This window comes from Symsagittifera roscoffensis, chromosome 1 (assembly GCF_963678635.1).
Source record: "Symsagittifera roscoffensis chromosome 1, txSymRosc1.1, whole genome shotgun sequence".
Taxonomy (NCBI): Eukaryota; Metazoa; Xenacoelomorpha; order Acoela; family Convolutidae; genus Symsagittifera; species Symsagittifera roscoffensis.
In genome coordinates this window covers 76,046,614-76,060,927 of record NC_087062.1, presented here as the reverse complement: position 1 = coordinate 76,060,927, position 14,314 = coordinate 76,046,614, and the positions used below count along the sequence as shown (strand labels likewise).

Genomic DNA, 14,314 nt, shown 5'->3' with positions numbered 1-14,314 from the left:
TTGCAGAGCAATTTGAGGCTACAATTTTTCATCTTAAACTGAATAAAGTTATCAACAGAGAAGTAGATGAGAAAGATATTGCACCCAGTGTTAGGAATAATGCTACTGTAGAACAGAGAGAAGCATCTTTAAGTGAAGGGAAATCTTAGGTGAACAGAAATCTTAGGTGAAAAATAAAGTTTGGAATGAGTTGGTCCAATGTTTAGACAAAAAAATCTGTTTTGTTTTTAAGACCCTATAAAGGCAAGGGAAGTAAGGCTTGGTAAAATCTTGTCCAAAAGCGCCGAGAGACCAAGACTGCAGCAATTGATTTCAGAATTAACTCCGATAAGAATGAGCGCTAATGAGAGTGTAATCAATTAAATCACTAGAGCTGAAGAGTTGCAGTATAATTTAGATGAAGTAAGCAAGGGTTTAAGTGAAAAGATGTTTGTGTCAATCATTCTTAAAGGCCTACCAAAAGAGTTCAATACGTTTTCTACTTCGGTTAAGTTAAGCAAAGATGATAAGAGTTTGAACGAAATTAAGAAAAACTTAATACACTTTGAAACTGATCATAGGAATGAGAAGGAGGAGACTGAACATTCGTCTATTTCTAGAACAAAAACATGTTTTAGGTGCAATAAGACAGTACACATAGCAGCTCATTGTAGATCTAAGTTAGTGAATAAGGTTAACCAGTCGTCTAGTAATAGACCTCCTGTGAAATGTTTCAGGTGCTTAGAAATAGGACACATAGATAGGGATTGTAACAAGGACTTCGAGAGAAAAAGCGTGAGAGAAGACCAGAAGCTGACTGAAACAAATGCAACTTATTTTAGCTTTTACAACTCAGCCGAGAGAGTCAACGGTGACCTAGTTATAGATTCAGGCGCAACTTGCAGTATGATAAAGGATAGGAATTTATTTGTTGAGCTGGGCCAGAGTTTGAGCGAAACTGTTGAAAATGCTAACAAAACGGAGTCTAAGGTTTTAGGCAAAGGAAGAGTTGAGTTTTTTGTGAAAGATTCTCAAGGAAATTTGAAAAAAGTTTCAATGAGTGACTGTTTCTATGTACCAGAAAACTCAGAAAGTTTATTGTCTGTCTCAAAACTTACTAGAGGAGGAGCTAAAATAGTTTTTGGAGAAATGTCATGTATTGAGCAAGGAAATGGGACCATATATCCCTTTAGTGAGCGAGGAAATCTTTTTATTTGGAAGATAATAGGATTTAGAAATCACAAAAAATTAAGTGTTGATAAAGTAGGAAACAATTCTTCAGAGTTCAGAGTCAATAAGACTTATTTTTTCAGAGAGACAGAAGAAAAGAAGACAGAAGGAAGTTTGAAAGCAGAGCAGGCAAATTGATCAGGACATTTGAGGTAGGACAGAAAATAAATGATATTGCTCTCAACAAACACCGTATGGGACATAGTAAAACCGAAACTCCAGACTAGTGTAGGGTATGATGTAGTACTTATTTTGAAAGGAGGAGTGTTAAGTTTCGGAGAAATGACCTCTCACTTTATAGAGAAGTCACTTCCCACTTTTTGGTTCAAAATAAGAACATGATTGGATATCGCACGATGTCACGCGATATCACGTGATGTCATATCACGAGATCAGATCTCAACAGGCAGTTAACTTTCCATATATATAGAAGTTGATTTACTACTCTTTTATCGCTCTCTAACTAAACAGTTGATTATACCTAGTTTTGCCGCCAACCTGTGAAACCCATTACGCAAAATCACTTTTTTGAACACGTTTTGACAATGCAACAAACTCACAAAATTGCTCTTTATCAGGGCCAAGCCCTGAATGGCCCGACGGCCCTCTAACTTTTCTCATGTAGTTTTTGCTGTCACAAATGATAACTTTTACAAAAAAAAAACATTTGATATGAAAATCCTCATCCTCACGCACGGTCAAGCTTAAAAATAAGTTTCGTATTTCTTCCCGCACCGAACGCCTATGGATTCTAATGGATTATAATGGGTTTTCGATTCAACATTTGCATTCCAAACGTAAAATTCAGACCAAAAAATTGATAATATTGTCATTATAATAGATTATTTACGACAAAAAATCCATTACAATTCATTAATTTTGGCACTGAAATCGATTATTTTTGTCAAGATAACCCATTATAATTGATAATTTTTGAAACAGAAGTCCATAATAGGCCATTATAAACAATTATATATTTTTTCCAAGAACTAATTCAATCAGTTTGCAAAAATATAATTTGCATGCCATATAATGCATGCCATATAATTTACAGTTATAACAATCAAGAAAAGTAAAACACGTTACAACAACTTCATCCCCATGATTACTTAAATTTACTAGCCCCACAAGGGGCGGTACTCAACATCAACCCCCTTTCCCGAAATATTTTTAACCACACCTCCAGCCACTTTCAATTAACGCGCCGAGAGAGGGGGTACACTAGAGGGAAAAACTGGGGGTGGGGTTCAATCATTAACCACTAACCCTGCCCCTAATTCTACTATTAAATAATACCATCGTTCAACTATTATCCCCCATGCAGGAGGAGGAGCGAATGGCGGTTGTGTAAAAACAAACAGTTAAATAAAGTGTTAAACTGCCATGAATTGAAAAAGTAGAGACAAAAAAATTATATCAATTGTAATGTGAAATGTAACAATTTATGAAACGTAAAACGTAATACTCAACTGCTTTAAACAACAAATGAGATAAACTTGAATGAAGTGAGATAACTTTGAATAAACTTGTAAATTTCTTGAATAACTTCTCTCAATAATCGATTATAACGGATTATAGTGACATAAGAAAAATATTCGGATTTTACTCCAATTTTATTGAATTAAAATTGATTATTTTGTAATTTTACAGATTCTGACCATAAGATGACAATTTGATCGATTATGATCCATACGCACTCGGTGTACAATATATCAATTGGCTTATTTCAACTGAGTTTGGAGTCATTTCTGAGACTTCGCTATATGCGATTATTTCGTTATATGCGTTACGCGTAAAGATAAAGTTAAAATTTGCGCGCAAAAAACATATCCTAATTGGCAATGTGTAAGTCCCTTTTACTACACGGAAAACCGTTGCAGGTAAGACATCCTTCTAATTTCTACGGCTTCCATTTTTTTAGACTGCATAAAAAGTCTGTCCATTAAAGCTAAGATGAAAAATTGCTTTCCTCAAAAACCTTACGAGAACGATTATTTCATCACTTTCTACCAAATTCGGGACATAAATTGACATAGTGGTTCTGTTTGACAACTAGCTTGCCAGAAAAAATCAATGCTTCGATAAGATTGATGCTGAATACAAAATAACTCAAATCCAGACAACAAATTTTAAGGATTGTTTATATGCTGCTATAAAATAACGGAAAAAATATTTCTCACAAAAAAAAACCAAAATAAATTTCTCACATTAAATCATTCTTTATTGGACAGCTGAAAAAATTGATGATTAATTAAAAGTTATTAAGTCCTCTTCACCCTCAACACCTACTCACGCGCACAAAAACTTTTTTCAATTGTCGAACAACGCAAAATGAGGCCATCAAGCCGCTAGGATATAGGCCGAAATCAATCAAGCCGGAAAAAAAGCAAAAAAAAAATCAAAATAGAAAACTTAACAATTCGAATTTGCAAAATTACAGCTAATAAAAAATCAATATTCGAAAAAGACAGAGGTAATAAAATGCTAACAACCTCACAGTAAATCTGCAGCGGTGAGTTTGTAATTAGAGATTTTTATAGGCTTCCAAGAAAAGAGTCCAGATGAGTCCTGTGAACAAAATAATTTACGGGAAAAAGTCTAGTACCCGATTACAATACCCTTGTTTATCGCAAGGGCAATAGAACTAACTCAATTAGAGAAATCTGGATCAATAAATTGTTTTTGATTCAGCTGGTAAACCTAATATCTAATCCACGTTTGCAAACAAAAACGGAGTCATTCGCGTTTTTGCGCGACATTTACACTTTGTAACAGGAGAGCGTATATTGCCTTACTTTCATCACTGGACTTTGAATCGAGCTTAGAAACAAATCAAAATGAAAAATCAAATTCCAGGGTGATCGACTTTTTCCGGAGAAATTACACGACTCAAGAAGTGTTTTAAGCAACTTCACTTTTAAGCAACTTCACTTTTTAGCAATTCAGAGAATTTTGTTGGATAACAATCACCTCCACCAATCCAGGACTACAACAAGAAAAATTTTAAAGTACAGTGATAACATGACTAGTCCGTGCTGCCGAAACTTACGCAAAAAATTTTCAGTTTGCAAAGAACTTGTCTTGGCCGGATTCTAACTTTGAATCTTTTCCGCTCAAGCAATGTTAGAAATTACAATAAAATTGGCCAATCTATGACATAAAAAGTCATCTCGTTCATAACTTCAAACAGATTGAATTTTTGTTTAGTAAGTAACAAATATCTATGGAGTGCTAGTCCCTGTGTATTACAGATGATCAATTATAGTTGCAGAAAAGGGCAAAAATGAAAAACAGCGACATCTCGAGCTGCGTCGCAGTTTTTCTACTGCAGATTTTGACATTTTTGTGCTAAAGAGGAAAAGAAAAGACAAAAAATCGATCTTCCCAGTAAGGAATTTTGAAACTTTATGGCGTAGCTAACAAAAATTGGAGAGGTTTCGATGACTTCAAGGAAACCAAAATTAAACTAATGACTTTTTTAAAGAAAAGAATACATCACTTTAACATTCAAGATTCTTAGAATTAAATTTTTTTAAACTGCCTCTTTTCTACACAGAGGCGGAGCTGAGCTTCACACTACTTGCATTACAAAACCAGACAGCCACTAAATCGAAACAAAAAGTTATTGAAGGGAGGATAACACGTTTTTCCATGGCATTCGATCAAGGCAGTCTGTAGATTTGAGGCCTAAAGTATTCAAGTCTCGGTTAACACAATCGATCGAGCGTTTTTGAGGCCTTCCTGCTGGTATTTTCCCTGGGACTGAAAGATGGTCTTTTGAATTCAGCGCAGGTCATTTCTTTTCAGTGACCATGGCCATAACATCGTAGCCGCTTCCGCACTTGTAGCTTGTCCAGATCCAACAAGGCCTGTCATTTTAATTACTGCTTCGTTGGTAATAATGTCTTTATAAGTGACTCCAGTAAACTTACGCACAGCTTTCATGTCAGCATTTTAAGAGAGCTGAAATTTACTTTTGTCTCAGCCAAGGTTTCAGAACAGTATATCAGAACTGGCCGTAGACAGGCTCCGTAGATATGACACGTTGTAATCAAGTCAAAACCTTTTTTCAACAGCAGAGGCGCAATTTGCCGCCATTTCGTCCAGAAAACTTTTTTTTGTGACAGATGATGCACGTATTTCCTCAATTTCAATGGAACTCATATCACAGAGATAGCAGAAGTCAAGGTTTCAAATTGAATATTCAGTAGAGTAACATTCTGATTTGACTGATAATTGGAGAGATTAATGCATCTTGGACAAACAATTCAAATTGTCTAGGTAATTTTTCGGGCTAATGCATTTTTTATGCTGATAACAAGAATGCTGATAACAAGAATTGCTACGTATTGAGTTGGTGCCGACTCCCTTCAAACAACAAGCACATGGAAACTCTTCGTTTCTTTGAGGAGAAGACTTCTGGCCTGAAAAATCTTTGTCTTATCCACGTTGATTTTTATACCGCGTTTTTGCAAAGCATTGTTCCAAGTATAAAACTTCTCAATAGATTTGGATAGCATTTCAGGGGATATCACAAGGTCAGCTGCATATAGCATACCCCATAGGTTGACAGGTTTCTCGAAGCCTCCTCCATATCTATTATGCACAACAATTGTCTAAGTGCCGAAACTTGATGAACGCCTTGTTTTAATTCGAAAAAATCACTGCATACTTGGGTACGGCGACCTCTGCTTTCGACTCAGTGTACAGGCACATAATTAGCCGTACCAGATTTTCGGCAACTCTCCGTTGCTTCAGAGCCCATGGGTTAGTTCCCTGGGAACACGGTTGAAGGTTTTTTCGAGATCAACAAATGTGATGCATGAGTTTTTTCTTTTCCGCAAAGAGTTCCATCACTTGTCCTATAAGAAAAACGGCATCAGTAATTGATCTTCCACCCAAAAAATTAAGTAGTATGCCATCTATTTTTATCAATTGCCTCAGACGTTTTCTAGTACTTTTTCGAAAATTTTGAATACGTGTTCCAGTAAGCGGATGCCTCTGTAGGATCTACATTTTAACGGATCGCCTTTTCTTGGTAAAAAAACCTTTCACTTTCGCGTCAATCGTCACTAAACTGAGATAAAGAGTCCGAAACCTATCAAGGCGAAAAAAATGGAAATTAGAAATTAAATCAAGTTTTTACGTCCGCTTCAACCTCAAAACAGACACAAAGTTTCAATATTCTATGAATTGAAACACTTAAACGCCACTGGCCTGACATAACATAGGCCAAGAGCCGGAAAAAATGCCAAAAAACAGAACAAAAAACTCCATGCCATATAATTTACAATCAAAAAAAGTAAAAATTAAATCACGTTACAACAACTTCATCCCAAGGTTAACTTAAATTTACTAGCCCCACAAGGGTCGGTACTCGACATCAACTCCCCTTTCCCGAAATATTTTTAACCACACCTCCAGCCACGTTCAATAAACGCGCCGAGAGAGTGGGTACACTAGAGGGAAAAACTGGGGGTGGGGAACGATGGGTTCAATCATTAATCGATCTTCCCAGTAAGGAATTTTGAAACTTTATGGCGTAGCTAACAAAAATTGGAGAGGTTTCGATGACTTCAAGGAAACCAAAATTAAACTAATGACTTTTTTTAAAGAAAAGAATACATCACTTTAACATTCAAGATTCTTAGAATTAAATTTTTTTTAAACTGCCTCTTTTCTACACAGAGGCGGAGCTGAGCTTCACACTACTTGCATTACAAAACCAGACAGCCACTAAATCGAAACAAAAAGTTATTGAAGGGAGGATAACACGTTTTTCCATGGCATTCGATCAAGGCAGTCTGTAGATTTGAGGCCTAAAGTATTCAAGTCTGGGTTAACACAATCGATCGAGCGTTTTTGAGGCCTTCCTGCTGGTATTTTCCCTGGGACTGAAAGATGGTCTTTTGAATTCAGCGCAGGTCATTTCTTTTCAGTGACCATGGCCATAACATCGTAGCCGCGTCCGCACTTGTAGCTTGTCCAGATCCAACAAGGCCTGTCATTTTAATTACTGCTTCGTTGGTAATAATGTCTTTATAAGTGACTCCAGTAAACTTACGCACAGCTTTCATGTCAGCATTTTAAGAGAGCTGAAATTTACTTTTGTCTCAGCCAAGGTTTCAGAACAGTATATCAGAACTGGCCGTAGACAGGCTCCGTAGATATGACACGTTGTAATCAAGTCAAAACCTTTTTTCAACAGCAGAGGCGCAATTTGCCGCCATTTCGTCCAGAAAACTTTTTTTGTGACAGATGATGCACGTATTTCCTCAATTTCAATGGAACTCATATCACAGAGATAGCAGAAGTCAAGGTTTCAAATTGAATATTCAGTAGAGTAACATTCTGATTTGACTGATAATTGGAGAGATTAATGCATCTTGGACAAACAATTCAAATTGTCTAGGTAATTTTTCGGGCTAATGCATTTTTTATGCTGATAACAAGAATGCTGATAACAAGAATTGCTACGTATTGAGTTGGTGCCGACTCCCTTCAAACAACAAGCACATGGAAACTCTTCGTTTCTTTGACGAGAAGACTTCTGGCCTGAAAAATCTTTGTCTTATCCACGTTGATTTTTATACCGCGTTTTTGCAAAGCATTGTTCCAAGTATAAAACTTCTCAATAGATTTGGATAGCATTTCAGGGGATATCACAAGGTCAGCTGCATATAGCATACCCCATAGGTTGACAGGTTTCTCGAAGCCTCCATATCTATTATGCAGAACAATTGTCTAAGTGCCGAACCTTGATGAACGCCTTGTTTTAATTCGAAAAAATCACTGCATACTTGGGTACGGCGACCTCTGCTTTCGACTCAGTGTACAGGCACATAATTAGCCGTACCAGATTTTCGGCAACTCTCCGTTGCTTCAGAGCCCATGGGTTAGTTCCCTGGGAACACGGTTGAAGGTTTTTTCGAGATCAACAAATGTGATGCATGAGTTTTTTCTTTTCCGCAAAGAGTTCCATCACTTGTCTTATAAGAAAAACGGCATCAGTAATTGATCTTCCACCCAAAAAATCAAGTAGTATGCCATCTATTTTTTGGGTGGAAGTATGCCTCAGACGTTTTCTAGTACTTTTTCGAAAATTTTGAATACATGTTCCTGTAAGCGGATGCCTCTGTAGGATCTACATTTTAACGGATCGCCTTTTCTTGGTAAAAAAAAACCTTTCACTCTCGCGTCAATCGTCACTAAACTGAGATAAAGAGTCCGAAACCTATCAAGGCGAAAAAAATGGAAATTAGAAATTAAATCAAGTTTTTACGTCCGCTTCAACCTCAAAACAGACACAAAGTTTCAATATTCTATGAATTGAAACACTTAAACGCCACTGGCCTGACATAACATAGGCCAAGAGCCGGAAAAAATGCCAAAAAACAGAACAAAAAACTCCATGCCATATAATTTACAGTTATAACAATCAAAAAAAGTAAAAATTAAATCACGTTACAACAACTTCATCCCAAGGTTAACTTAAATTTACTAGCCCCACAAGGGGCGGTACTCGACATCAACCCCCCTTTCCCGAAATATTTTAAACCACACCTCCAGCCACGTTCAATTAACGCGCCGAGAGAGTGGGTACACTAGAGGGAAAAACTGGGGGTGGGGAACGATGGGTTCAATCATTAACCACTAACCCTGCCCCTAATTCTACTATTAAATAATACCATCGTTCAACTATTATCCCCCATGCAGGAGGAGGAGCGAATGGCGGTTGTGTAAAAACAAACAGTTAAATAAAGTGTTAAACTGCCATGAATTGAAAAAGTAGAGACAAAAAAATTATATCAATTGTAATGTGAAATGTAACAATTTATGAAATGTAAAACGTATTACTCCACTGCTTTAAACAGGAAAAGAGATAAACATAAATGAAGTGAGATAAACTTGAAAAAACTTGTAAATTTCTTGAATAAGTTCTCAAAAAAATCTCTTATTAATCGATTATATCGGATTATATTGACACAAGAAAAAAATTCGGATTTTAATCCAATTTTATTGAATTAAAATTGATTATTTTGTAATTTTACAGATAATGACCATAAAATGACAATTTGATCGATTATGATCCATACGCACTCGGTGTACAATATATCAATTGGCTTATTTCAACTGAGTTTGGAGTCATTTCTGAGACTTCGCTATATGCGATTATTTCGCTATATGCGTTACGCGTAAAGATAAAGTTAAAATTTGCGCGCAAAAAACATATCCTAATTGGCAATGTGTAAGTCCCTTTTACTACACGGAAAACCGTTGCAGGTAAGACATCCTTCTAATTTCTACGGCTTCCATTTTTTTAGACTGCATAAAAAGTCTGTCCATTAAAGCTAAGATGAAAAATTGCTTTCCTCAAAAACCTTACGAGAACGATTATTTCATCACTTTCTACCAAATTCGGGACATAAATTGACATAGTGGTTCTGTTTGACAACTAGCTTGCCAGAAAAAATCAATGCTTCGATAAGATTGATGCTGAAAACCGTTGCAGGTGGGACATCCTTTTAATTTCGACGGCTTCCATTTTTTTAGACTGTATAAAAAGTCTGTCCATTAAAGCTAAGATGAAAAATTGCTTTCCACAAAAACCTTACGAGAACGATTATTTCATCACTTTCTACCAAATTCGGGACATAAATTGACATAGTGGTTCTGTTTGACCACTAGCCTGTCAGAAAAAATCAATGCTTAGATACGATCGATACTGAATACAAAATTAACTCTAATCCAAATTTAAGGATTGATTATATGCTGCTATAAAATAACGGAATATAAATTTCTCACATTAAATCTTTATTGGACAGCTGAAAAAAACTAAAGACTAATTAGAAGTTATTAAGTCCTTCTCTCCCTCACAACCTACATACGCACGCAAAAACTTTTTTCAATTGTCGAACAACGCAATATGAGGCCGTTAAGCCGCAAGAAAAATCAAACTGTCAAATCAAATTCCAGCGTGATCGACATTTTTTCGGAGAAACCACACGTCTTAAGAAGCGTTTTAAGCAACTTCAATTTTTTGCAATTCAGAGAATTTTGTTGGATAACAATTACTCCCACCAATACTGGAAAAAAACAAAAAAAATTACAGTGATGAGAAGACTAGTCCGTGCTGTGGAAACTAAGTGGACAAAAAAAATCAGACACAGTAGATCGCTAATAATGATTTTTACGCGAAAAATTTTCAGTTTGCAAAGAACTTGTCTTGGCCGGATTCGAAACTTGAATCTTTTCCCGCTCAAGTAATATTAGAGTTTACAAAAAAATGGCCAAGCTTTGACGTAAAAGTCATCTCGTTCACAACTTCAAAACTCAAATGTTGCTTACAGTCAATTAAAAGAAAAAATAATCATAGCGAAAAAGCAAAAAAAAATTTGAAGATATTTTAGATGTGGATAATTGTTTGCATCGTAGTCCTGGTTAAGGTTTGAATCAAAAGGATTGAATTTTCGTTTAGTAAGTAAAAAATATCTATGGATTGCTAGTCCCTGTGCAATACAGATGATGAATTATAGATGAAAAAAGGCTAAAAATGAAAAACAGCAACTTCTGGAGCTGCTTCGCAGTTTTTCTACTGCAGAATTTGACAATTTTGTGCAAAAGAGGAAAATGAAAAAACAAAATATCGATCTTACAAGAAACGAATTTTGAAAATTTATTGCGTAGCTAACAAAAAATTGGAGAGGTGTCAAAGACTTCAAGGAAACAGAAATAAAACTAATGAATTATTGACAGAAAAGAATACATCACCTTAACACTCAAGATTCTTAGACTTTCAAATTTTTTTTTGTTAGAATTTCAATCTTTATTCAACAGCAGAGGCGCAACTTGCCACCACTTCGTCCAGAAAGCTTTCATTTTGACCGATGACGCATGTATTGCGCCAATTTCAACGGAAATCATATCACAGAGATAGTAAAACTCTGTTCGCACGGCTTCAAAATGAATAATCCGTAGAGTAGCATTCTGATTAGAGCGATAATTAGAGGGATTATTGCATCTTGGACATACAATAAGTATTGTTTAGGTATGTTTTTCAGGCTAATGCATTTTTATGCACCCGTTGATAACAAGAATTGCTACCTATTGAGTCGGCGCCGGAAATTTTTCAAGCACATGGAAAATTTTCGGTTCATTGAGGAATAGATTTCTGGCCTGAAAAAATTCTGTCTTATCCACGTTGATTTTTAGACCGCGTTTTCGCAAAGCATTTTTCCAAGTATAAAACTTCTCAATAGATTTGGATTGCATTTCAGCGGATATCACATGGTCATCTGCATGTAGCATATCCCATAGTACCATGGATTGACAGGTTTCTCGAAGCGTCTTCCCTATCTATTATAAACAGCAATGGGCTAAGTGCCGATCCTTGATGCACGCCTTCTTTTATTTCGAAGTAATCACTGCATACTTGGGCCCGGCGACCTCCGGTTTTCGACCCAGTGTACAGGCACATAATTAGCCGTACTAGATTTTCGGGAACTCTCCGTTGCCTCAGAGCCCATGGGTTAGTTCCCTGGGAACACGGTTGAAGGCTTTTTCGAGATCATCAAATGTGATGCATGTCTTTTTTTTTATTTTCCGCAAGAGTTCCATCATTTGTCTAAAAAGAAAAACGGAATCAGTAGTTGATCTTCCACCCATAAAATAAAATAGTATGTCATCTATTTTTATCAATTGCCTCAGACGTCTTCAAGTAATTTTTCGAAAACTTTGAATATGTATTCTAGTAATCGGATGCCTCTGTAGGATCTACCTTCTAACGAATCGCCTTTTACTTTGTAAAAATAACATTTCACTTTCGCTTCAATCATCACTAAGCTGAGATAAAGAGTCCGAAACCTATCAAGGCGAAAAAAATGAAATTTAGAAATTAAATCAAGTTTTTAAGTCCCCTTCAACCTCAAAACAGACACAAAGTTTCAATATTTTATTAAGTAAAACATTAAGAGGCCTCTGCGCCGAGATAACATCAGCCGAAAAGCCGGAAAAAAAGAAAATACCAAAAAATCCACATCATCTTCAAAACCCAATTACGCAAAAACTTTTTTTTCGATCGTTTCATTTCGATAAATTTCAACCTTTTTTCGATAAATTTCATTTATTCCAGTAAACTTACACGCTATTCATTGGAAAAAGAACACAAATTGCACTGGTTATTTTTGACCGAACAAATTTATCATCACAAAACTAGTATTTTTCACTCTTTTTGATTGATCTTATGGATTTTTACTTGAGCAGTCACAACTTTCAATAATAAAGCGATGCTTTTTCGGACTGATAAAACTACTTGTGAAATAGCGGGAAAGTTGTCTTCTGAAGCCCGAAGTTCACATATAAAAAACAAGGGACAGGAAAATATTTCCTGCAATAAGTCATTTCATTCTGCAACTGAAATATTTAAGTGATCTATATGAATACTACCTTTCACTCATTGTCTAACTTAATAGCTACGCTTTACAAAAAAAAATCAATGTTAATTTACCTTAAAATAGAAGAAATTCAAATCTAGTTTATGCAAATATTTCTCTTCACATGATAAAGCTGACTGCGGTATTGATTAACTGTCTGCATTTCGAGCAGCCATCTTTTTAATCCATTCGTCAGACTTGTCTGCACTTATAGCTTCCTTCAAGCAGTTGTCTGCATTCAGCTGCACTCGAGACAAATCTCGAAAACCTTCGTCGCCCACAAAACAGATCTCGTGACCATCCTAAAAACGATAATGCGAAATGTGTCAAACTTATCGCGGAATAAGGCTGGAAAAAAAATCGAAATTGTTTCCTTAAAGCTTGATTAAGGTTAAAACAGAAAGCTTTCGATCATTTATAAAACCACGCAAGGGACTTTCTTAACGAAAGAGTTTTCCTATACTTGGGGTTGAGGCATAACATCAAAAACCTTTCAGCAATGTTTCGCTGTTTATTAAAGAACTCCGTGTTGAGTTTTTAGACCGATTTAGAGCGAAAATCCATAACACACATCAATGACAGACCTAATATTTTCTGTTTTGAGCATTCAAAACTTTATAGGATCAATTGGTCAGTTTACACATGGGCGGAGCTGCACTTAGCAAATACAAGCAAGAATATGGTTTAAAAAAAAGGTAAAAGAAAAGGTACAACTAAAAATTCGACTATGTGCCTCAAACGAACCCCTGCCCTTGAGTTTTAAGCGTCACAAATCCTAGCATCTGCACCAGGTTCGCTTGAAAATCTTCAACCACAAGCCACCAATAAGCCAGGATACAAAGATATAATGATTTCGTAATATGACATTACATTCCGCTAAAATCTTAGAATTTCTGTTACGAACTCAAAACAAAACGTTGAAAATTCTACAGTGAATTTTATTTGAAAGTAGTTTTTTTTTATTCTTACTGCAAAGATAAGTTAGCTCTAAAAATTTCAAGTTACATGCACAGCAACCGTCTGCAAACGTTATTCTCGCTCTTTTGTTTCTGAAAGGCTTTTTATTTCTTTATTGTTGGCAAGATACTGAACATCAAAAACATTTCAAACCGTTTTTTAAAACGCGACACTAAGTAATTTATCAGTACTTTTTGTTCGCATCGAATTGCAATCAAAATGTATGGTGTAATGGCAGAAAAAAACTTATTCAAGCTCGTTCCCACTCCCAGTTGTCGGAACAATAAAACACGATAGGAATAGAGCTAAGTTTTCTAAAAACTAATGCTATTTGAACAAATTGGTTTCAACTCCCCATGGAACGGCTAGAACTTACATTACCGGTTAATTTACAGAATCTCTCAACTTACAGGGTCGGCTAGAATCACTACTCGAACAGTAGCCTTGCCAGGTGTGTCGAGACTCACGAACGGAGTCAGAATTGTGTGACCTTCCGCTTTGCAGCGGGTCTCGATTTGCTCTACCTGATAAACACACAATTATTTAGAAACTGAGAAACGACTCGTCAAGATAGTTGACAGCTTCGAAGACAATGATAAGATTTTAGAGTTACGGAACATAGAAATTGTAATTTTTAGTTTTCAAGCAGTTTTATCAATCATATGTTAAATTTTCAAGACCGAGGCGAAGCAGAGCTTCGCACAACTTGCAATACA

At 36.0% G+C, this 14,314-nt stretch overlaps 1 protein-coding gene across 1 annotated transcript in view; it reads right to left on the bottom strand.

Moving 5' to 3' along the window:
• Positions 1-12,790: 12,790 nt before the first annotated feature.
• Positions 12,791-14,314, bottom strand: part of LOC134839881 (glyoxalase domain-containing protein 4-like) — a 36,216-nt gene continuing 34,692 nt past the window's right edge. Inside the window, exons 6-7 of the mRNA XM_063855509.1 lie at positions 14,009-14,122; positions 12,791-12,943 (exon numbers count right to left, since the gene is read on the bottom strand). Coding sequence (XP_063711579.1) covers positions 12,791-12,943; positions 14,009-14,122 — 267 coding nt within the window. The remainder of the gene's footprint in view (positions 12,944-14,008; positions 14,123-14,314) is intronic.